This window comes from Uranotaenia lowii, chromosome 1 (genome assembly GCF_029784155.1).
Source record: "Uranotaenia lowii strain MFRU-FL chromosome 1, ASM2978415v1, whole genome shotgun sequence".
Lineage (NCBI taxonomy): Eukaryota > Metazoa > Arthropoda > Insecta > Diptera > Culicidae > Uranotaenia > Uranotaenia lowii.
This window is the reverse complement of record NC_073691.1, coordinates 10,610,788-10,637,171: the sequence shown is the minus strand read 5'-3', so window position 1 is coordinate 10,637,171 and position 26,384 is coordinate 10,610,788. Positions and strand designations below refer to the sequence as shown.

Below are 26,384 nucleotides of genomic sequence, written 5' to 3'. Positions count from 1 at the left end.
AAAATTGTCAAAATTGTCAAAATTGTCAAAATTGTCAAAATTGTCAAAATTGTCAAAATTGTCAAAATTGTCAAAATTGACAAAATTGACAAAATTGTCAAAATTGTCAAAATTGTCAAAATTGTCAAAATTGTCAAAATTGTCAAAATTGTCTAAATTGTCAAAATTGTCAAAATTGTCAAAAATGTCAAAATTGTCAAAATTGTCAAAATTGTCAAAATTGTCAAAATTGTCAAAATTGTCAAAATTGTCAAAATTGTCAAAATTGTCAAAATTGTCAAAATTGTCAAAATTGTCAAAATTGTCAAAATTGTCAAAATTGTCAAAATTGTCAAAATTGTCAAAATTGTCAAAATTGTCAAAATTGTCAAAATTGTCAAAATTGTCAAAATTGTCAAAATTGTCAAAATTGTCAAAATTGTCAAAATTGTCAAAATTGTCAAAATTGTCAATATTGTCAAAATTGTCAAAATTGTCAAAATTGTCAAAATTGTCAAAATTGTCAAAATTGTCAAAATTGTCAAAATTGTCAAAATTGTCAAAATTGTCAAAATTGTCAAAATTGTCAAAATTGTCAAAATTGTCCATATTGTCAAAATTGTCAAAATTGTCAAAATTGTCAAAATTGTCAAAATCGTCAAAATTGTCAAAATTTTCAAAATTGTCAAAATTGTCAAAATTGTCAAAATTGTCAAAATTGTCAAAATTGTCAAAATTGTCAAAATTGTCAAAATTGTCAAAATTGTCAAAATTGTCAAAATTGTCAAAATTGACAAAATTGACAAAATTGTCAAAATTGTCAAAATTGTCAAAATTGTCAAAATTGTCAAAATTGTCAAAATTGTCAAAATTGTCAAAATTGTCAAAATTGTCAAAATTGTCAAAATTGTCAAAATTGTCAAAATTGTCGAAATTGTCAAAATTGTCAAAATTGTCAAAATTGTCAAAATTATCAAAATTGACAAAATTGTCAAAATTGTCAAAATTGTCAAAATTGTCAAAATTGTCAAAATTGTCAAAATTGTCAAAATTGTCAAAATTGTCAAAATTGTCAAAATTGTCAAAATTGTCAAAATTGTCAAAATTGTCAAAATTGTCAAAATTGTCAAAATTGTCAAAATTGTCAAAATTGTCAAAATTGTCAAAATTGTCAAAATTGTCAAAATTGTCAAAATTGTCAAAATTGTCAAAATTGTCAAAATTGTCAAAATTGTCAAAATTGTCAAAATTGTCAAAATTGTCAAAATTGTCAAAATTGTCAAAATTGTCAAAATTGTCAAAATTGTCAAAATTGTCAAAATTGTCAAAATTGTCAAAATTGTCAAAATTGTCAAAATTGTCAAAATTGTCAAAATTGTCAAAATTGTCAAAATTGTCAAAATTGTCAAAATTGTCAAAATTGTCAAAATTGTCAAAATTGTTAAAATTGTCAAAATTGTCAAAATTGTCAAAATTGTCAAAATTGTCAAAATTGTCAAAATTGTCAAAATTGTCTAAATTGTCAAAATTGTCAAAATTGTCAAAAATTGTCAAAATTGTCAAAATTGTCAAAATTGTCAAAATTGTCAAAATTGTCAAAATTGTCAAAATTGTCAAAATTGTCAAAATTGTCAAAATTGTCAAAATTGTCAAAATTGTCAAAATTGTCAAAATTGTCAAAATTGTCAAAATTGTCAAAATTGTCAAAATTGTCAAAATTGTCAAAATTGTCAAAATTGTCAAAATTGTCAAAATTGTCAAAATTGTCAAAATTGTCAAAATTGTCAAAATTGTCAAAATCGTCAAAATTGTCAAAATTTTCAAAATTGTCAAAATTGTCAAAATTGTCAAATTGTCAAAATTGTCAAAATTGTCAAAATTGTCAAAATTGTCAAAATTGTCAAAATTGTCAAAATTGTCAAAATTGTCAAAATTGTCAAAATTGTCAAAATCGTCAAAATTGTCAAAATTTTCAAAATTGTCAAAATTGTCAAAATTGTCAAATTGTCAAAATTGTCAAAATTGTCAAAATTGTCAAAATTGTCAAAATTGTCAAAATTGTCAAAATTGTCAAAATTGTCAAAATTGTCAAAATTGTCAAAATTGTCAAAATGGTCAAAATTGTCAAAATTGTCAAAAATGTCAAAATGGTCAAAATTGTCAAAATTGTCAAAAATGTCAAAATTGTCAAAATTGTCAAAATTGTCGAAATTGTCAAAATTGTCAAAATTGTCAAAATTTTCAAAATTGTCAAAATTGTCAAAATTGTCAAAATTGTCAAAATTGTCAAAATTGTCAAAATTGTCAAAATTGTCAAAATTGTCAAAATTGTCAAAATTGTCAAAATTGTCAAAATCGTCAAAATTGTCAAAATTGTCAAAATTGTCAAAATTGTCTAAATTGTCAAAATTGTCAAAATTGTCAAAATTGTCAAAATTGTCAAAATTGTAAAAATTGTGAAAATTGTCAAAATTGTCCATATTGTCAAAATTGTCAAAATTGTCAAAATTGTCAAAATTGTCAAAATTGTCAAAATTGTCAAAATTGTCAAAATTGTCAAAATTGACAAAATTGACGAAATTGTCGAAATTGTCGATATTTTCAAAATTGTCAAAATGGTTATTATTTTTGTTTCTTTGTGTGTGACTTGGAATTTCTCCCCAGTATCTCACCTCACTAGGAAAAACTTACACCAATTCTAGTTTTAACTTTCATGTGTCACCAGTCAGAGTTTTTCTCGAATCATCATTCTTAAAGCGATGGGGAGAGGTGTTTGCACGTTCAAGTTTGTCGGAAAGTGAATTATAAAGTTGCCATTCCTACCAGCTACTCAAGCAACCATTCAACCGTAACCCTTTTCGGTGGAATGTTTCAACCCAAAATAGAGTGGAGTGCAGATGTGACTTTCGTATGAATCTTGGAGCCGCCGCAAGGCTGCTGCATGTGTATAGCAAGAAGTGAAACCCTAGTAATGGCGCCGAAATTCGGTTCACGAAAAAGTTCGTTGCGAAGAAGAAGGGCGAAGCTTTGAAGTTTGGGTTCGCCGTGATTGCCGTGTATAACTACTGCCTTATTGTGTCGATTTATGCTGCGAGGAGGTTGAGTTGAATGAAAATGAGAAGAGAAGGGAGGGAATGACGTGTATATAATTCAATCCGAAAACGGAAGCTGCAATCAGCAGAAGTGCTTCGCTGATTTGCAGTGCTTTCTTTAATGTCAACTCACTTGGCTGCTTAGATCTCTATGCTGATTTGTCATTTGACTGATTTGACGTTTCATTTGGATTTGATTCTGCTGTCAGGGGTTGTAAGCCATAATCAAAATTTTGCATATTTTCTCCTCCAGTGAAGCGACTAGTATCAATTATGGAAAAATCGTTAACAGTGTAGTAGCAGGAAAATGAAATGAAAACCCTCATCATCACCGGAAATTGTGGAGCAGCGGGAAAATCATAGCTCATCGCTTTCAACAAGTTGAGCTGATGCATACGATTAAATTGCATCCCCTATAGTCCGACGAGTCCATGATACATGAGACACATAGCATATAGCCTCTGAAATCAAACGACAACACAAGTGGATGTTTGATTGGAAAAAAGAAGTGGGTTCCATTTAGCGGAAAATTAAAAAAAGAAAAAAAACCAGTGGTGTCATAAATCTAGTGCTGAATGGTGGAAAATTGTGCAGCTGATCAAACGAGTTCCCATCAACAAGAGTTTAACGAGGCTGATAGTGATGGCACCATTTCGATGCAACTAGTGAAGTAAAACGGCAAAAAAAAGTTCCAACAAAATCTTCATCGTTCGTCTAGTGTTCGGGTCTAACGGTTTTTGTGTGATCTAGCAACGTCATCATGTCGCTCACGGTTCGGATCAACAAATTTCAGCTGCCCAAGCCCAAATCCAATCTGCTTGGGCGGGTTGAGTTCAGAGGTGAGTTTGTTGTTTTTTCCCCTTCTGTCTCAATTTGTTGGTGACTTTTTTTTCGATCCCTTGATGCGATTATTGTGATTTGATGGGTATTTTCGGATTAATTAAATTCGATGGAATAAGCTCCAATTACCTGTTGGCGATTATGTTTGCTAAATTGGTCGATTGGATTATTTTTAAAATTGGCGGAGGTTTTGTTACCAACCGGCTCAACCAAACTGTTGTACATTATTAATCAAAATATTTATCTATGCTCGACTTGTAACGTTTACGTTGTTACGTAGTTCAGTGAGTACAAATTGTTCTACAGTGCAGTGCTTCAATTGTAATAGTGAGTGGGATGAATATTTGAGACTATCTTTAAGAACCAAACATCTAGAGTATAAAATTTCGAAGTGAATCATATCGAAGAGTTTTATAGGAGTTATGAAGCATGCAACTTTTGAAGGCGACTCTCAATTAAAGCTACTTTGCTACTGTGAGTGGCTCCAGAGAGTGCTATTGACTTGTTTCTTGGAAAAATATCGAAGTTAGTAATTTCAATAACCCAGTCTGCAATGTCGGATTTAGGGGGGAGGGGAAAGAAATGGGGAGCATGCAGCCTCCCCCCCCTCCCCCGATCTAAGTCTCCCCCTTCTGAGATTTAAAAAAAAAAAGTTTGGTTAAGGATTGACGTTTAATTTTTTAAGAATTTAAAATTGAGAAAAAATGTAAGGTATACATATTAAGATTCAAGTTTAAGTTTAATCTATATATATAAAAAGTAATTTCCGTTTGTTTGTTCGTTTGTATGTTTGTCTTCAATAGGCTCAGCTGCCTTAAGAGCTAGAGAGCTGAAATTTGGTATGGGTGCTCATTAGGACCAGGAATGATGAAAAATGTTTTTAGATTTTCGGATGACCCCTTTTGAAGGCGGTCGTCCAAACAACAACGGTTTTATTCCCCCGAACCAAAAGTCATGGCACCCATTTTGTGAACCGACTTTCGGCGGGATTATTTTCACCATCACCATAGGCAGGCTATTAGAAACGACCATCCAGAGCTCACATGTACTGGATAGCAAATCGAAGCTTGCTGAGCATTAAAAATTTGAAAGTGAAAATTTTGGCGGGTATTTTTGTACCTTCTACTGTTCAAAGCACATGCTACCGGTACGAGATATTTGGATACAATTATAAGCCTACATTTTGATTGAAAAATACAAATAGCCTGTTAGAAATACATTGACTAGAATAGTAATGGCTTTCAAAGTGCTCTTTACCGCTTTCTAACTTTTGAGTTATCATTGATGAACAATGTGGTCGATTCTACCATTTCTTAATGGGATGTTTGTACCCATGAAAAAATAACAGAACTCGAAAAAAAACTTTTTTCATAATATAAAAATGGTGTGTTCGAGATGATTTGTTGTTGATAACTTCAAAAAGTTATTAGTAGAACTTTTAACATTTAAGATAAACTAATAATAAAACAGTGCGAAATTGAAAAGCGAAAAAATACACACAATAAATAAAAACATGCAAAGTGGGTTTTCAACATGCTTCAACAAAGTTCGGAGGTTTTTAAGAAATTTCTAATTAAATGAAACTTAAATATACCATTTTACAGGGAGATCATCCATATTGAAAAGTGGGATAATCTGCAACAGATATTTTCATTAGATAGGAGATGGAAAAGATAAAAAAGCAGTTTAATCTTTCGAAGATAAAACTATTAAGCGAAATCTATTCAAGCTTCCTAAAAAATGATGGTTGTAAAAAATGTTTTTCATGAAAGAATGAAGGATTGGGATGAAAATTTGTACACAAGAGTTTTCGATTTCAGGTATTGAATTCAGTGTAAGGGGCCGGCAAAAGGTGGCGTCCATATTAACGTTTCAATATTTTTGCAATATCGTCGTTACCATAAATCGGATTGGGATGAAAATTGGCACACGGTAGTTTTCAGGGACGAACAATCGATTATAGATGTCAAATTTTTTGCCAGGGGTCTACGACAGGAGTCGTCCATTAGTTTTTCACTGCTTTTAGCGATATTGACGTTACTATGGAATAGATTGCTTTGAAAATTTGCACACGGGAGTTTTGAGGGAAGGAAATTGATTTCAGATATCAAAGATTGTATAAGAGGCCACCGGAAGGGGTTTACCTTTTTGGCAATAATTGCGTTGTTATGAAACTGTCTAGTCGAAATTCATACACGGGGATTTTTTGGCACGTTCAATAGATTTCTGATTTCAAATTTAGTAGCAGACGACAGAAAAGTGAACGTCCAATATTTTTGCAATAATAACTAAACAATGATTTCGGAAGTGCATCTGGAAAATGCTTGACAATTGGCGTATTCATACAACAAGTTGAAAGCGAAACGGAGTTCGTATGGGATCAGCTAGTCTATTATATAAAATTCTCTTGTAACGGTGTTTGTAGTACTACTCCTCCGAAACTACCCAAACGATTCGAATGAAATTATTTTTAGTATATTCTATAGCCATGTGAATCGGTTTATATCGAATAAAAATAACAGAAAGTCGCATCAATTGTCCGTAATAATTAAATTTGTAGTTTTTTGAAAGAAATAAAAGTCATGGCTTCCATTTTTTCGAGATTTTTTTTTCCTTTGGGCGGTTTGTTTTTCGTCTCCAAGGTCGAGGCGTCGCGATCAGACGTCGTCAGAGGATAGTAACCATGGCATAGCATACTGATTAGTGGAAACATTTGAGCGCGTATATCTCAACCAAGCGTATTTTCAATGCACGTGGTGGCGCTGTGAAGCCTAGATGAGATTTTTTTCTTATTGATTCCTAGCTCATTTGTACAGCACATGGTAATGAATGACGCCTAGATGTGATCCGGATTTATATTTTGCCGATTGAATCATAACCAGATAAACGGTTTTAAAAATTAAAACTTTTATGATTTCGTGTTAATGAAAGCAGAAATTGTTTTCTACAAAAATATGAATTTAATACTGATGCGTATGAAATATTGGTATGACTCTTTATGGACGTTTGAAAAAAAGAAAGTGGCAAGATTTATATATAATTTTATAACCCAATATGCTTAGAAGGTTAGTTTAAGAAGAATAAGATGTTTTCTACAGAAATAGAATGAAAACATTTTTTGAACAGGTACTTAACTGAAGCAGTATCAAGCGCCTTATAAATTTTTAGAACAACAACAAAATCCGATGAAAATGAACAAACACTGAACTGAACCAGAGCCTGTCCTTCAAAATAAAGGAATAATGTAATTAGAGGCCAAATTCAGATAACGTTCTGATTTTTTGCAAGCATCAGTGAAGGTTATCAATAAAAAAAACACTTTTTCATAACAAAAATTGAAGATATGCGTTCTCTGGAAAAATTTACAGTTGAGCAAGTGCAAACGTTCAACATTTACAAAAATATGTAAATTATTTCTTTATCTTTAAAATGTCGGGCCCAAATAAACAATCAGACTAAATAAACTCAATTTTTTTTAATTCACCGAATAACACTGTACTGTTTGTTTACACACAATTCAAGTATGTACTTAACATGAAATTGTGTTTTTGTTTTACATATTTTGACTACATAGAAGAGACTTTTGATCCGCTTTTTAAAGGTTTTTTTTTATTGATAATACAGTGGAAGCAGAATTTTCTAGATATATTGTAATATGAATTGAAAGTGTGAAAATAAAATAAATTGCTGTCATTTCAAATAATGAAACAAGATCAAACGCGCCTTTTAGCCATGAATCATCTACCATTAATGAACTTCTTCTCCAAAATGATTCAGCATTATGTGAGAAAGGTCAGAAACGGGTATCCCGTGTGTTGAATCTGAAGTGGATATTCAAAATAATTAAATGTCTTTGTGAATGAAGGTCTTTTGCTTAAAACAACATTCATTAAAAGTGGAGTACGAAACATTAACTTATACTGCAGAAAAATTGCGAAAATATGAATAAATAAGTTTAGAAAATGCACTGTGTTTTCACTGGCCTATAAACGCGAAAAATGTCAACATTTTTGCATATTTTATTTTCAGAAAGAGTTTGTTTAGAACGGATTTAGATAAACAACAAACGAAAATTAAATTCTTTTCAAGATTAACATATTTTCCTTAGATTTATAAAAGTTCAACTGTAGTAATATTCGTTTGCACTAGCCCCGGTGTATCTGAAATGAAATTAAGATTGAAATTTAAAAAAGAAGCAAATTAAACTTTGATAACTGTTACCCTTCTCGGCACAAAAATCATCATTTTAGGGATTTGTGTGATGTTTACATCAAAATTTTTGTAAAATATTTACCATCGAAGCATTAAAAGATTTTTTTTACAATCCATTCCATTTATGAAAATCTGCTTTTCAATCGATTGTTAATGAACAGATACGCTAAACAAGTTTAAATTTTGAAAATCCTTAAAAAGGATCATCAGCATAAAAAAGAGAAAAATTGCTGTGGTTCAGTCAAACAACAAAATTCAAAAAATTGTTTTTCTCCTTTAAAAACAATTCTTTTCCTCAAATCATTGCTTTACAGCTTATCCATATGAATTTAATGTGCACTTTTTGCTTAAACAAATAAAAATGTAGTAATTTGCAGTATAAAAAGTGATCGAATTTCATAACATGACAAGTGCTGTTTGGCATCACTTCAAGTTGTAATAAGTCATGTTTACAAGTTTAGTATATTGCAAAAAAAAAAAATATTAACATGATTTTAACATGGGACGGTATTTGGGTATGAGATATTTTTCTATGATTGTTACAAACCTTTCTGCATTGCAGTGTGGAGAAGAAAGGAACATAGGGAGTTCCATATAAATTGCGTTGTATAGCTTGAAAACTTATTAACCAATTTGAGACCCTCCCTTTTTCTGGGTGGAGTCGGAAAGAAGAAGGCAAATCTTTATTCATATTAAATTTGGTATAATATCAAAACTGCTCAGACATATAAAGCGAAATGTTACCTCAATTTGATACTAAAAATGATTTTATAATAGTTCGTGAGGACTTCTTGCACTGGAAGAGGGAAAGGGCTGGAGGTCCAAATCATTAAAACATGTATTTTGACTTCATTATAAACTCTTTGAAGCTTATTAAAACAGATTAAAAGTTTCAGATCATGAAAAACAAATTTAGAGATCAATTGTAAGAAAGTATTACTGAATCATCTTTGTACTGAAATTCGAAACTCCAGTTGCAACTCTCTTTCAAACGAGTTTGCATCTAAGTTATGATAAAATTTGGTTTGAAACGCGCTGTCTAGGAAATAAAACTGAATTTCAATTATTTTAACAAATTTAATTTTTTTTTTGGAAGGTGTAGCAAAGCACACCGGGTCAGCTAGTATCCCTATATTTTTTTTTATTCCGAATAAAAGATTGGAGTTTTCTCTTTCAGAAAGAATTTTCAAAATAGAGTACAAGTTGGAATTTGCTCATTGTTTGGCGGTAAGACAAAAATATTATTTTACGATTTTTGAAGCTCATACTGTACTTATTCTTAACGTGAAGTTTTTAAGAAGCATGGATGCGCAAATTTTAGTTCAAGTTTCATAAAAGTTTTTCGACGATTTTAGATAAATATATCATGTTGTTTTTGTGCTATGTTGTATCTTGTGCTATGTTTTTCTTGTTAGACTTTGTAAATTTCAAAACAAATAGGATAACCATCATAAAAATATGAGGTTTCTTAGACCATTTATCAAAGCTCTATCCATGTATCCAACATGACAAAAATTTCTTTTTAATATTCAGGTTTAAAAATTCAATACTCACAAATGTTTCCCGAAGAAAACAACAAAAGGCTAACAATTCTAAATTAAAGAGGCAAATCCTTTTTAAATGAAACTATTGTGTCATAAAATTAAATTAAAACGATTCTGACTTACGCCATATAATACTTAAACATAAATCCATCAATTACTACAAAGCTGAATGAATCCGTACCATTAAAGATTTCGTGCTTACTAAAGAAACTGAGAAATTAAATCAGATTTCTAGAATATTTCAGTTTAGTTCAGTTCAGTTCAGAATTACAGTGTAATACCTCCATTTCTGTCAACAGATAGTGCTATTCGTGCCTCCCGTTTTCCCGTTAAGTGCATGTATCCAGTTTTTGTGATTACATAAATCGTATTCAAAACAACGCCTGGACTGATCCAGCATCCTTTTGGTCGTATGTAAGAAAACGGAAAGGTGCTCAAGAAGTACCTCAAGTCATCAGATTCAACAACAATTCAATTCAATCTGAGCCTGCTGAGTTTTACCCCTAATGACGTTCTTCGTAAGATAGCTGTTTTGGATGAAACGAAAGGACCTGGCCCTGATGGCATTCCGTCATTCCTGGTCAAAAAATGAGCTGATTTCTTATCGATACCTCCTCGATTACCTTCAACCAGTCGTTGATGGAGGGCATTTTTCCCGGTGCCTGGAAAACTGCATCTATAACTCCAATGCACAAATCTGGAAACATACACCAGGTGGAAAACTATCGCGGGATATCGAATTTGTGTTGTTTTCCGAAATTGTTCGAGAGCCTTGTCTATGATTCACTGTACCAATCTGTATGTCATACTATCTCAGAAAATCAACATGGATTTATGCAACGCAGATCTACGATTACCAACCTCATGACGTACGTTTCAAAGTTAATAAGGAGCAAGGCCGTGCGAACGGAGGGGAGGAGGGGGGGGGGGTTTAGGGGTTTAACCCCCCCCATGGAGATTTTTTCCAAATACAATATTCAGATGAAGTCAAGAATTTACCGTGTAAATAAAATAGGTGTTTGGTGTTTACAAACGTGTCAGAAAATTGGCTCGCCTCCGGCAGAACTCAATTCGTAATTGCTTTTGGCATTACCAATTTATAATTGTACATTTAGATTTATAAGTTGATAATAGTTCTGTATTGAAACTCAAATCTTGACACACAGAAGTGCTTCCTCGACATATTGACCTCAATTATATTTTTGTTTCTTGTTCTTTTATTTAAATGCTCAACACCACATTCCAATAGGTTTTGAAAAATTACACAAAGTCACATTTTTCCGAAGTGCAAGTAATTTATAAGCTTCTTTTGATTACTCGGGATGCCCTGAATCCAAATATGCAATGATTTTTTTCTATAAGCTTTTGTTTGTTTTTAAATAACTTTTAAAAATAAGTCAAAATCATTAAAGAAATTTCTGACTTTTTGACAAAACTTTAAAAAATTACAAAAAATTTTACTTTTTTAAGTAAGATCAGGATTACTTGTAATGATATTTTCCTAATTTTAAAATACTGGGGAATTTAATCATTATCCAACTATTATTTCTAAATTGAATAAAGTATAGTTAACAAATCCGGAATATTTTTTTCAAAACTGATTCATTTTTAAACTTATAAACTCCATATCAGAAAACTGGAGTTGAAAGATAAAATCTGACTAAAGATATGAGTTTTGGACGCCAAAATCTACCAAATCAATCATTAATAAAAAGCACTAAAATATTGTTACCATGAGTTATCAATTGAATTCTATAAGTTTGTTTTTAAACTGTTCTACGTTTTTATTGAAAAAAAACTTATCTTTTTCATCATAATATTTTATTTTGATTCTATGCATCTATGATTTTCAATTCTAAATCATGTGATCTTAAAATATAATCTTCTTTCAGCGTATAAATCTAAATTTTAAATAAAAAAAAACAGAGTTTCTACCTTTTGTTCTTTCCAGGAACTATTATCTTAACTTACTACGAAAACATATTTAGAACCCAAAATTTCCAACAAATAAACCTGCGCTTGATAAATTTATTTAATATTTATTTTTTCTTATTTTATACATTGAACTTAATTATCAATTATGTGGAGAGAAGCAGGCGTTGTCTTGATGACACCGCACGTGTTTTATCGGGTCGTGAATTTGTTTTTATTAAATTAATTTTTGTAATAGTGATTGTTTGATGAATTGTTTGAAAAAGTGTAGCTGGAAGTCAACAGAAACATTTATCACCAGAAGTGATTTATTTAAACGGGCTTGGGGAGGATTGTTCCTAAATGTTGTAACATATCATGTCCCATTAATTTTAAATAAAGTCATAAGAGCTTAGTGTAGGGCTGGGGGAAAATAAGGGGCGGCGAACAAAGGTTGAGAACCACTATCGGGTGAATATTACAACGCGAAATTGGCACCGATGTATCTGCCCTGTCGTGTGGTTGCACTGCATGGGTCCAGCTCATATGAGTTGGAAGATTTGGAAGGACGCAACATAGGCACATGGCCAGCAGAACATCTCAAACCGTAAATATTTTCATATTTCAAATCACTCACTAAGTACCATCTCAATCTTGTCCCTGATTGGTTAGAATAGTTGTTAAATTGAGTAGGCACCTCTCCCGCAATTCCACTACTACCTTGTTGAATCTCTCACAAATTTTTGTCGAGAGAGCGAGCTACAATCGGTGAGTAGCAACTCCTTCCGTTTCCGTCCAATTAGCCTCTCATTAGGAGAGCATCGTAAGGACTTTTCCGGAAAATTCCACCCTCCAGTCACGTGAGTGAGCAATGGTTGCCTCTAGTAACTCACCATTTCGGTTGAGTGTTATAAAAGGGGAAAAAACCCACGCGCTTGTTGAGCTAGGAGATGATTTTTTTTTAAGGCCGGCCAAATAAAACTAAGTTTTAATTGATATTTAATAAAACTCGATCGTCAATCGTACTATTTGAATCTTTCAAAGAAAGATGGCCAACATAGGGAAATTGGCGATCTCCGGTTGTGGGGACGAGACCAAATCTGCTTAACCTTTCTGACCTGATGGGACGGATATCGCGTACTCCGTAATCGTTGATCCACTTCACGAACTTTTCCGACCACGACAGAAGGATGGTCAAATTAGATTTATTGACATCATTTGCGGGACATTATAAATCTCAACCAGCGGCCCTCATATCGGGCTTATCGAGGATTCAAACTGTCCGATATATTGTGGCCTTAGCCACCAAGACTCACCGTAGTGGCGTTGCTAGACTACGGGGGTCGCCCACATGCGCGAACCCCAGGATGAATCCTCGACTAACTAAAGAAACCGAGTTCAGACGACTTTGAATTAGATTGATTAATTTTGGGGTGTTAGAGTAATTGTTTAGTTTAATAAAATCAATATTTTTTTTCTTCTCTAGAATAATTTTCGATTTGTATTTATTTAGTTCTTTTTGCATGTTGTTACATGTTATTTGATTTATTAATTAAAAAAAATACTTGTCGTCTTTTTTTCTCTGAATCGGGGGTAAATGTAACATATCATGTCCCATTAATTTTAAATAAAGTCATAAGAGCTTAGTGTAGGGCTGGGGGAAAATAAGGGGCGGCGAACAAAGGTTGAGAACCACTATCGGGTGCGCGCAATGGTGTAACCGGGGAGAGTTTGCGTTCCCCGTGGGGTGTGCGAACGGCAGAGAGGAAAAATCCCGGAAGTACAAGGGAGGACAGAAAGCGTCGGTACGCTCTCTTGCTTGGTAGCCGTCGTTCGGTGCAGTCGTGTGAGTCTAAGCTAAAACGTTCGGGAAAAGACTAAGATTCGTCGGTCGTAAACCCAAAGTTGTCCGCCGGAAAAGCGAAGTGCGAAAAGGACCTTACAGGTTGTAAAACGGTCTCCAGTGCTTTCGGAGATCCGAAGAGAAAAAGAACGGACCTTGTAGGGTGTGAAATGGTCTCTGGTGTTATATTGAGATCCGTACCAAAAAAAAGGGTGCACGTGGACGACTAAATTGCTAAGATTCCCGTAAAAGATTCGTCTCTAACCCTAAAGTGACCAGGGCTCATAAATCGAACCCTAAAAGAAAACTACCCGCGGGTGTTAGGACCGTAGTCCGAACCGAAGTGGCCAATTCGCCGCTCCCCAAACGCCACCAGCTCAATAAAACTCCAACCCCAGCATCCAAAGAGCGTAGGAGCCCCCGAGATTAAGAGCGAGTCGGTAAGTCTAATTTAGACCCCCTGTAAATGTGGTAAAAACTTATTTATTACAATGTACTTTAATTTACTTTGAGTAAGAGGTTTGAATCGATTTGTTTTCTTCTATAGTGCATTCTCACAAGCTTCACCGGTGAAGAGGAGGTTGTGTGTTTCAATAATGATCCGCAAATCCTGAAATCTGCAGATTATGATGTGAAAATGTATTGGGATGCAGTGCATGACTATTGAATTCGGCATTTAAAATGATTTTTCAAAGCAATGTTATGTTGTGCTCGGGTGGGAAAGTGAATTTTTCGGATCTCACAACAGTTATAGAAAATTCGGCATACTGCGATAAATAGTTTTGAAGCACTGTGATTTTATAAGCAGCCTAAAAATTATTTTTTTGATATAATAATCAGAATGCTTCCATTATAGGGGTACAGGAGTAAGTACAACGATGCAAGGGAATGGCAAATTGTAACAAGGTAAGAGATAAAACATGAGTTAAAATATGTAAATATTTTTTTGATTGTATATTAAAATAGCTTAACTCTATTAGGGGGTTTAGTGGGGGGATTGGACAGGACATCAAACTATCGGAAGACTGATATACAATGGATTGTGGGTCCAAGCCAGCCGGAGTATCTCGGCAAACTGGGAATCATGAGTAGGCTACTTAGGTACCTTTTCAGGATTCTTTATTTGTTTCGAAGGGAGTGAGATGAGTCAAACCTGTCCCAAGCCAGTGGTAACGGACCCCTTGGTTGTGCTGCAATTATTGTTGATGAGTTAAGTATTAACAATATTCGAATGTGCGATCGAGACTTCCCGAACCGCCTCGGGTCGAAAGACCTATCAGCCACTGGTGGGTTCTCATACATACATACATACATACATGAACTTAATGATCAATTATCAATCAAAAATCTGTTAAGTTAAAAATGGAAATTTCTTATCGAGAGTTGATATTTCTAGTATTCAAGTCATGATTAAATATATTTTCAAATTTAAGATATTGCAGCAAATTTTTTAAATCAACCCTTTACTTGAAAATGTTGAAAATATAAATTAAGATGATTAGAACTTTAAATACTGATTAGTTTTTAGTACATTGATCAAAGTGTCTAGTAAACTAATGAATTCTCATGAAAACTTAAGTCCTCATTTTACAAACAATTTCACTTATGCATTAAGAAATATCCAAGATTGAATTTAGTTTTAATCTTCTTTGACATTTTAAAAAAATTCTCGTTTTTGGAAGATTTGGATAAAAATGTACAAGTAAAAAACTTCAATAACTTTTTTACAGAAGTCATTACTTCTTCGGAAAAGTCAATCATTGACTCAAAAATTTATGTTTTCATAATATCTCTAATGTGCTACAGTTTTGCCAAAAAAATGTGCAATTTTATTTAATGAATTTTACCTATTTTCAAAAGATATCTTGTAAACAAAAGCTGATAGATATAAACTTAACGCTACAAAATTAGTTAAAATAAAATAAGCTCTTTAATTCTGTGTCCTCTTTAATTTCTAATCATGGTTAATTTCTGGCCTGATATGATGAAGGTTCGGATATTTTTTTTCAAATCTGTTGTAATATTTTATGCGGTTTGCACTCATTCTTAAGGCCGATGGTTTATATTCTTGTTTAATTCGAATTTTTTATCGCATTCGTTTGCTGGTGTTTCGGAAATATTGATTCATATTTGTAAACTAGACTGCTTTTGATTTGTATTAAAGCGAATTCTTAGTTCAGAATAAGGAACATAATTTTGAATGATTAATTGATGACTTATCGGAAAAAGTAGATTTGAAACTTCGATCATCATGTTTTGAATTTGTGTGATGGCCAGGAGTAAGAAAATGGTTGTAGAAATCTATTTTCACATTTTTATGCACTTTTGGAATTTTTATTATTTTCAGCGAAATTTGAATAAGTGATAGTGGTTGATCAAGAAATCAACAACAGGAATAATTTTTGGATTTTCTTACATTTTTCGACTGTTGTTTACATCTGTCAACAACAAAATCCCATCCCATAATTTGGCAATAAATTGCAAGCCTTATTTGCCGTAAAGTAGGTTATTTTCAGTAGAAGATTGCATACAAGTTTGTATACTAAGTTCGTTTTACTTTCACAAATAATTGGACAAAAACATTTAAGAAAATCGGACGGTTTAATAGATTCAAGAAACAAATTGGAACATTTAAATTCTTAAAAAGTCTTTTGATATTTACACATGTAATTTGTTTTCTATCTCCTATTTATGTAATTTGCTAGAATCCTTGAAAAAGGCATAATAAATTTTTAAACGTCTGATGAAGAAAAAACATTTTTTCTAAATCTTGAATTTTTGTCACGTGATTTTTGAAAATGGCTCAGGCCAGGGCCGGATTAAGCCATCTGGGGGCCGGGCCAATTTTTCACGGGGGCCTCTAATAATCATTTTTTTTTAATGCTGTCCCAGAGACTTCTCATGACCATTGGGAAGTAACATTGAGACTTCAGAAAAAGAATCTAAAGTTATAAAAAAACACGGAATTGAATTCAAATTCCAACCTAAAATCGGATTTTATTCAGACCCACAATCCAAAGTATAAAATTTAAATCATACTATAGAACTACAAATAAAAATGAAATACAAAATTGAGAATCAAAGATACTGTCAGAGCCAAGCAGGAATTGCAAAGTTTCAAATTAAAATAAAAAATGTTTATTTCACTTTCATATCCTTGAAACACGAAAAATCGTGTTTTAAAGATATGAAAGTGAATTTTTATAATTTAAAGCGGATTAACTTGAAGACTTGAAAGTAAAAATAATTAATTTATTAAAAAAAAAGATCAAATAAAGAAGCTTTTGTCAGATGTTCTTCTGAATGTGACAAAAGTTACCTTCAAAATCAATAATACAAAATGGAAGCTAAATTTTCAAGACACATAATCATGTTTAGAGAATCGTACAATGAAAATCGCAATTGAACTATGGAGCGTTTTTTTGATACTCCAATAATGATCTTAAAATCAAGATTATTTTGGTTTAATCATTCTTATATTTATGCTTACGAAGTAAGCATTTCATATTTTCTGGTTTTATTAAATTTTTTACAACAAAGCCCGAGAAAAATGATTACTTCACGTTTGAAGTAATTTTTGGCAGAAATTTGAAATAACAAAGAATGTGAACAAAAATAATTAAAATCGTTATTTTAATTATTTTTGTTCACTTTCTTTGTTATTTCAAATTTCTGCTAATTTTGTTTCAAAACCTGATAATTTCTATACATTTTCCAACTTTGATAAATCTAAGAAAAAGTAAATCTTTTTTAAATGAGGAGAGAATACTTCCTTTTCATAAAATAATGCTTTGTTCAATAAATAAGAGGAAGTGGTGTATTATTTATTGTGTGGTATGTACTCCAGATTCCCCGAATTTATTAGGATATCCCGGGTTTTTAAAGGAAAGTTAAACAATTAAAGCATATTAGGCTCAATTTTTCTGTGCTTGTTTTATCAAAATTGTTTTTATGGGAGCTTTGAAAAGAGATTTGAACGCTACTGACGTGTTTTGATAAGAAAAATGAAATTTGGGGGCTTTGGTCACTTTCTTACAGATTTTTTTTTACGAGTAATCATCGAATTCTGCTAAGATTTGTCCGGATTTGAAATGTTGAAAAATTCGAGAACAAATGCCCAAATATTGCAATGTATTGTAAGAATTTGTGCAAATTTACTTAGCCAAAAAATACGAGAATGGCTCTTTAAATTGAATCTTAAAAGTGGCTAGTAGTTTTGATTTTCTCAAGTTCATTAGGGGTTTTTAAAGGTGGCTCTTGATCAGAATAGGAGAATAATTCAGTGAGTGGAAACAGTGAAAGAGTAACAGGACAGTAGACTGAGTCGATTTGGGGTCATTTTTGAATTACTCAAAACCTGGGATCTAAAAAGCTTCGTTTTGGTCCAAAACTCTTCCATGATTTTTGGCAGAATTCTGAAAATTCTGCAAAAAATCATGGTAGAGTTTTGGACCAAAACGAAGCTGTTTAGACCCCAGGGTTTGAGAAATTCAAAAATTACCCCAAATCGACTCAGTCTAACGGGACAGTGACTCTGCTGAATGTTAGAAAGTGAAAATCCTCGAAAAAATGGGAAAGTCAATTTGAGTGGCTCCAGAGAGTCTTTTCGGTAAAATTGATTTTTTTTCACATTATGAGTAGTTCTGGAAAAATTGCAGACTGGGTCTAAAAAAATTAATCTTGACACATTGGAAACATTTTTCAATTAGAATTTCAACGGTAAATTAGAAGAGAAATGTAAAAGTATGCTCAGAATGCATTCTAGAATTTCTCATTATTCGTTTAGTAAAATATTCAGTTTTGATTCCGTTTCTTTATTGCAGATGTGTAGGTTTCTATTCTCAAGAAGCTTCTTTGAAACGTGAATAACACTTTCAAAGTTTCCGCGTCTTCCCAAACAAGTTCCACGCCAGGTGACGGAAACATGAAACACATCAAACGAGCTGTAAAATGCCACTAGAAAACAACTACTTAATCCACTTACCATAGGAGGACTCATGATGTGCCGAATGTATCAGTACACAGTTAGCGCATCCTGAAAAAGCGGAACACATTCCCACTTGCAAAATGAATTTCCCATTTTCCGGGTAATTGACTTCACGGGAGTCAGGAAGAGCATCATTATCGGTTTTGCTGATGGGCGAATTGACAACTCTGGGTCGAGGTTTGTTGTCGGCTACTCTCACTCGGCGAGACGACAGTTTCATCATCAACGACCAATTGTTTGGAAACAAACTTCAACCAGGAGTCAACCAGTCCGGTGTCTGTCAATGCCAGGTTCAATTTTCCCCTTGCTACAAATGTAGGAAAATGGATAAAATCATTTGGAACCATGTGTGTCAATGACTATTTATTATTGCTGGAATAATGTCCACTCCTCCCAGGAAAACCCACATAAGTATGTTGGCCAAGTTGGCGAATGTGGGCTTTCAGTGCCGGGCACATTATCTCGGCCTCAAGTGGCATCACAATGCGGGGGATGATAAAAGCGTTTAAATACAGTTAGTGGGACCGTACCCTAGGCTCTATTGGGTCACGGCGATGTTGTGCTTTCTTGTGTTTATGGAAGTTCATGGTTTGGAAACAAGCTCAAAAACTAACATGAACCTGACAGGGCGGTAGCACATAACCTTATTCGATATGAGATCATAGAAACTTAATTTAAAAGTGGTTTAAAAATTATAATGATGTATAATTTTTCCTTTGATGATCCATGTTGATAAGGTGAATGGGAGTTGAAACACTTGCCCTCCCTTCCATCGGACAAAAAGAGCATTGCGCAGTGGAAATATCACAATTAGATGTTTATAAGTTGATATTTCCACTTGTTGACCACCATGCGCAAGTTAGGTTAGAACAGATAGTATTGTGAAAGATAGACAACTGTAATCAATCGTTTAGGATAGTCTATTTAGGATACTGGATAGGTGGGTGATTTAATAGTAGATACCATAATTAGTTGAATGAGAACGTTAACAATTAGGTACTGATATGGTAGATAGAAATTGAATAGATGTACAATGGTATTCGTCTCCCCAATGCTCTAGTAAGTGTGCATTTGCGGTTTATGAATTTCGGAGGCTTATTCTTAAATCAAGCATTTTACAAGATCTAGAGGCTCATTGGATGAGAATGCTGTTTGAACTGTTTCCTGAAAAAATCTTTTTCGTTGTAATAGGTACTTTTTTCTGTAGTTTGTCTTTCATTAAATTATATTTCAGGTCCTTTATTTTCAAAGAAGTTCTCTATAAAACAAAAATATTTCTAAAACAGGCTTTTAGCAAAGCATACGGTAAGACACGTTGAACAGCTTCTTCGCAGGTGAGTGTTCTCTAATTTATTATTATTATTTTTTAGTCTTACTGAAAAGAATATCAACAAAAATCAACTTCACAAAGGCAGCAGTGTGTATGATAGTGAAAATGATGGATAAATCTATCATTTTCCTAACAGGGTAGTTACTCACAATCTTATTGAACGTGGTTTTATATTAAGATCTATAAAAGAAAAAGTGCTGAACATTTTTTATTAGTTTAAATTTTGTAGGTTCAGATGTGTCCATTTTTAATGAGCCATGATCATAAAATGAATGGAAAATGTAACACTTGCTCTCCCTTCTGCTAAACAAGGGTAGTATTCCTTAGTGGAAACATCACAATTAACAGATGATGCGTTTTATGTACAGTCAGTACTGTTGATAAGTGTTATAACAGTCATTTTGATAATTTTTTTTTTGTTTTTTTGTTTTTTTTTAATTTCTCACAACTCTGTATAATTACTTTTTGTGTTCTGTACTACTATTTGTGTAATTATTACGCTTCAGATTCAGATAGACAAATTCTGATATTAGTTCTGTTTCTTGTCATTCTAGTTTTTTGTATAATTACCGAGTTTTCAAGCATTTGTACTGGATCTATTAACATTGACATATTTGAAAATATTTTTATTAACTATGTTAATCTCGAGTAAAAACAATCAAAAATTCAAATTTATTGAAACGAGTAAGGTTAGGTGACAGGTAGGGAAAATTCAACTACGGTAAGATAGTGAACCCTTCTGACAATGATATCGAGACTTTGGCGTATGTTATCATACAGTTACTGCTCGGTTGAATTGGAGGTTGGGTTAACTCGAAGTTCATGTAGGGCCCATCTGTCCCAGTCCGTCGAGCACTATCTTAACGCTTCCTCCCTCTGGTGCTTCAGAACTCTCGGGCTCTGTTGCCGCTATCCTGTTCTAAGCTATGCTACTCTCGTGTAAAGTTTCCTCTTCTGTCCCCCGTTCTGGTTTTCCTTTCCGGGTCAGCCAGGTAGCTCATAAACCCATAAAAAAAAAAAAAAAAAAAAAAAAAAACAGTTAGTGGGAAGCTTTCGCCAGCTTATTTTGTTTCAGGAAAACTTTTCCTGCTGGAAAAAAAATCAAAGGAAATGAGTTGCTTCACAAAATTTATTTTTCGCTGAGTGAAATTCTGATTCTGGGTAAAGATTTCTCAACTGAAACATTTATCCTTATAAAAATGAAAGAACTTTTTTAAAGGTTATGATGTTTGTCGGTATCAGACTATGGAAATGAAAAAAAAAAAAATTACACCTAGAGGCTTTGTCTTCCCGATAAATACTTTGCCTACATGTGATTGGTTGAACTTATAAACATCAAGGGAAATTGTTCAGCTTTTGCGTTTATATTTCTGACAGGTAAAGGGTGGGGCTCTAGTTGAATAAATATCTCCTGGATGCCATCAACAGTTGACACGAAAAGGTCATGACAAAAATAAAACCTCTTAAAAAATTATCCTACCGAAAACAGTGATGAGATCTGGGAGCATATGGTGATTTAACCCAACGGTTAAATTTTTGAATGACTTTTAAATTTTCAAATTCTATTCCCATTTCTGATTTAATTTAACAATAACTACGGATTAAATTTCTTCAAGTAGTTTCTTAATATTTCCAGCAACCTTCTTTGCATTCAGCGGAAACCTTTCGGTAGAGCGTTCCCCGAAACCTAAAGGGCAATTCGTGTTAGGTACTTAGATTGAATGTCCCTCGGGGTTTAGCCTTCGTCAGCCTTTCTGACCTCATTACCCATGTAGGCACGTCGCCATCATCAGCATTATTATTGCGCAGGGAGAGAGAACGAACGATCTTCCCCGAGTCTCGCGATTCCCGGAACAAAGCGGGAGCTAGTTACTCGCTGGAAGTGTATTTCTGGCTGACACCATGTTTTGATGATGAAAACCACCAGTAGCAACAGCAGGGAGAGCCCCAACTGTTGGGAATTGGCACGCAACATGAATAATGGCGACCGTCATTCAGCGGTTGCTGCTGTCCGTGAGGAATATTTGACAAGGGTTTTCAGTGAATTCCCAGTTTTTCATTTATGTCGCCTTGAAGCAATTTTCGAACCCGTAGGTTTTTGATGCTAATTTTGGAAAAAAAAATAATTGGATATGCTTAAAAGCTTTTGAAAAACTTGTATTGCATTCTTCAAATAGAAGAACGAACAAAAGTGCTGAAAAACTCCGAAAACACTTTTTTTTAAGGATACTCTCTGGAGCCACTGTTTAGTAGGTATTTTCGTACTCCTCTTATTCCTCGTATTCAATAGTTGTTCTTAAAAGTTTTAACCCAGAAATTTATCCAAATGATTTGATCCGACATCGGACTGGTTAACTCCAGGTTGAAGTTTGTTTCCAAACAATTGGTCATTGATCATTGATCAGATTATTGAGCATCCTTAAAGAGTTGTCAATTCACCTATCAGCGGAAACCGATAATGATGCTCTTTCCGGCTCTCGTGAAGCCAATCACCTCGCGGAATGGGAAATGCATTCTGCTAAGCATGGGAAATGTTTTCCGCTTGTCCATTTAGCGGAATATGTTGTGGCAGTCAGTCAGTACTGTTTCGACACATCCCACGACGTACGTCGTCCTCCTTCAGTAAGTGGATTTAGTAGTTGTTTTCTAGTAGTGGCATTTTACAGCTCGTTTGATGTGCTTTATGTTTCCGCCACCTGGCGTGGAAATTTCAGTATTCGCGAAGCTGTGGGAGCTTTAAAAGTGTGTATTTACCTTAAGTTCCACTACAAATTTTCTGGAACAACGCTTTGAGACACTTTACAGTATTTCAAGAGTAACTTTGCATAGTTGCCCTACGTTCAAGAGTCGTTTCGCTACATATTTTTTTCTCTCGAGCCATTCTCTGGAGCCACTTCAAAAACTACCCAAAATTTACTTTTAATTTTTTTTTTCAAAACATCAATGTCAAAATTTCGACTAACTGCGATGCTGCGATGGTTTAAAGTTGTCGAAAAACTACATCGCGTATGACATCGCGCGCGAGGAAGCAAGAGGACAACATTAAAGAGTCTCAGCTCATGTTATATCGATATGGGTTGAACGAGAGTGCTTTTCCGAAGAGGTTTCTTTTTTCTTGCTGCTTTAATTTTGAAGTGACACTTGCTTGTGCTTTACTCTCGAGAGAGTGGATATGCCGGGAAATGCAGTGCCAACATTTATTGCATACTCAAGAAGTTGAGAAGCAGAACGAGTATACCACACGGGGACAGATTAACAGCAGCAACGCGGTGGTGAATTGAACGTGAAATTTAATTTTCCTGTCAGACTTTGATCGGTTTTCATTTTGCTCTTGTCTGAGATCTTAAGGTATCAAAAATTCTCCTGACTGAAAATTAAAAGGACAGGATTAGATACACATGGAACTATTTTAACAAATTTGATTGAAACTTTAGTGGGAACTGAAACAATAAGATATCAAAAAATTGTGTAATCATGTTATCAGTTGATAAGTTCTCAAAAATACAATGTAGAATCATTTTAAGAGTTTTTTTCAGTAAGCTTTAAGAAGGTTGTTCTAAAAGGCCCATGCGAAATTCAATCTTAGCTTGTAAAAAGAAAAATACCAATAATAATCAATAAATAAGGAAATAGATTTCTAAACCATTTTTTTACTAATTTCCATCACACGAATTAAAAAAATATAAATTATACTAATACGATTCAGAATTAATCAGGATTATAGTTTCCAACCATTGTTAGTTTCGGTAAGTTATAAATAAATTCTACAAAAAGATTATCCTTATTCTGAACTAAAAATTTCAATCCAATATTTTCGAAACACCAGAAAACGGATACAATTGAAATTTTTTAATTAAACCAGAATTTTGAACTTTGGACATGAGATTCAGTGCACAGAAATAGAACACATAAAATATAATCAGATTTGAATAGATATTTAATTCGAATTCTAATATCAATTTCAGATCAGGTCAGAATTCTACCATCATTATTTTTTTTTAGCAAAATGTTATTAGATAATTGTTAGCTAGAAATCATTTTAAATTTTAATACGTTTCTATATTTTCAGTTGAGAGTTGATTAAAAATTCTTTTGTATAGTTTTGAATGTGAAATAACATTCGATCACGTTTTGTAATGTTAATTTTTGATAAGGAAAAAAAAAACCAATTTGATCGTTAGAGAATTTATTCATAACACATCGATGATGATTGAATTTAATTTGATAAAAAAAAAACATATATAAAAAAAAACATATTTCAATTCTTCATTATGTTGAAATTCTTCCAGTTATCAAAGGTCATGATTGAATGAAGTTAACAATACTAACTTCATATATTTAAAATACAACATATTCAATTTATCATCGCTGACAAAGTACAGGTTATGAAATAGGTGATTTCGTGAATAATCAAAGAAGAAACTGATAATAATAAAAATAGAGAATTCCAAGTTTTGTTGTAAATATTGAAAGCACAACGCAAATACCAATTAAGCTAACATTACACATTAAAATTAAGCTTAGAAAATTCTTCAAGTCATTTTTTTAATTTATTTTCAAATAATGATAAATAAAAAAGGGGATTAAAAATAATAAAAATTAGTGAAACGTTTATAACTTTTCCAGCGCAGAAATAGTTTAAATTTCTTACAATGAATATTTTGTCTTCGTCAATTAAAATATTATTAAGTTCCTAAAATGGACAAAAGCAAGCTTAGTTTTTCTTATTTAACTGTAGATTTTTAGGCCTTCAAGATTATTTTTTCTGAACACTTAAACTCAGAGTACAAGAACAAAGACAGACGAAAACATGATTTAAAGATGAAAAAGATTTAACATTTAAGATGGATTTTTTTTTATGAAAAGGTCTTACCATTTTACAATTTTTTTATGGAATTTAATTGATGACTCAAGTGACAGCATTTTGTTGCCCATGGTAGATTTTGGCGTTCTAAACTCAAATTATTCTCAGATTTCGTATATCGCAACTCTTTTTGGCAATACGAGATTAAATGTTCAAAAATGAATCAGTTTTAAGTGAATTCAATCACTGAGGTAACAAATCCACACGAAACAAAAAAAAACTGTTTTTGAATTTGTTTACTATGTTTTTTTTAAATTATGGGATATAATTTGTATGATGATGATAACGATGAATGATCTGTTTTTTTTTTGTTTCGATTGTAAATTCCACAGTTTTGATCAATTTGGGGTAAATATTACGACATTATTGAAAAAATAAAAAAAAACGGGTTTTAACAAATTTTGACAAATTGATTGAAGTTCAACGGAATTCATAAAATAGCACATATAATCTTATATATAAAAATGGAGGCGCTATCTTTGTGATAACATCACGTATGAACGGGCGGTCGGAATGAAGTGAAACTTGGTATCCGAGGGTTTTTCGGGCCAGAGATGGTTTGTATAATAGTTTCAAGAATCTCACTATTTATAGAAGGGGGGCTCCCATACAAAATCAAATTGAAACGGGACATAACTTGAACAATTTAAATGCGATTTTCATAAAAATTGGTTCACGAGATCGAAAAGACACAAGAAGTTGATTCATTATGCAGACTGCAATTGCTCGCTTTTAAAACGTGGGGCTCCCTTAAAAAAATGTGAAAAAATTTGAAAAAATATATACAACCCATACAATTCACATGGGGTATTCATGAAATTGTGTACACATGCATGTTTTGATGTGGAAAAACAATCTATTTTACTAAATAACACATCCTACCTTTATAACCAGAGGCTCCCATACAAAACCAACGTGAGTTATAACATAACTTAAACAATTGCCAAGCGATTTTGCTTAAACGAGCCAGGCAGCCATGTTTTGACAGTAAAATATGATTTATTGTAATAAATAACGCTTTCTCCATAACCCCCCCCCCCATTTTTGAACTAAAGGTGAGAGGAGGGGAGAGAATCTTATATATAAAAATGGAGGCGTTTTCTTTGTGACACCATCACGTATGAATGGTCGGTCGGAATGAAGTGAAATTTGTTATTCGAGGGTTTTTCGGGCCAGAGATGGTTTGTATAATGGTTTCAAGAATCTCACTTTTTATGGATGGGGGGTCCCCATACAAAATTATCTATTTTCCTCATTTTCTTATATATAAAAATGGAGGCGTTTTCTTTGTAACACCATCACGTATGAATGGTCGGTCGGAATGAAGTGAAATTTGGTATCCGAGGGTTTTTCAGGTCAGAAATGGTTTGTATAATAGTTTCAAGAATCTCACTTTTAAGGAAGGGGGCTCCTAAACAAAATCAACTAGAAACGGGACAAAACTCGAACAACTTGAAGACGATTTTCATGAAAACTGATTCACGAGCACAAAGAAGTTAAAGAACTCCAAACATTTTCCAACGATTTATTAAGCAACGGGTAAAACGAAGTTTACCGGGTCAGCTAGTTGCATCTAAATTTTACCAACCTTTCATTTAAAAACAAATTTAGTAATGACCTTTAATGTATGCACGTATGTAGATAATCCACCATGGGTGCACGGATTCACCGCAGTTTCGCCAACGTATGCGCTTATTTACATTATTTAGATCAATTTTTCGGCCTTTCTACCAAGGCTGCAAAAAATCCAATCATTTAAGAAAAAATCGCTCAAATTTGAAT

At 33.0% G+C, this 26,384-nt stretch overlaps 1 protein-coding gene across 1 annotated transcript in view; it reads left to right on the top strand.

Annotated features, from left to right (window-relative positions):
- The window catches only part of LOC129748708 (otoferlin-like), a 204,786-nt gene that overhangs the window by 95,598 nt on the left and 82,804 nt on the right, over nt 1-26,384 (top strand). Inside the window, exon 2 of the mRNA XM_055743399.1 lies at nt 3,325-3,910. Coding sequence (XP_055599374.1) covers nt 3,832-3,910 — 79 coding nt within the window. The 5' untranslated portion in view covers nt 3,325-3,831. The remainder of the gene's footprint in view (nt 1-3,324; nt 3,911-26,384) is intronic.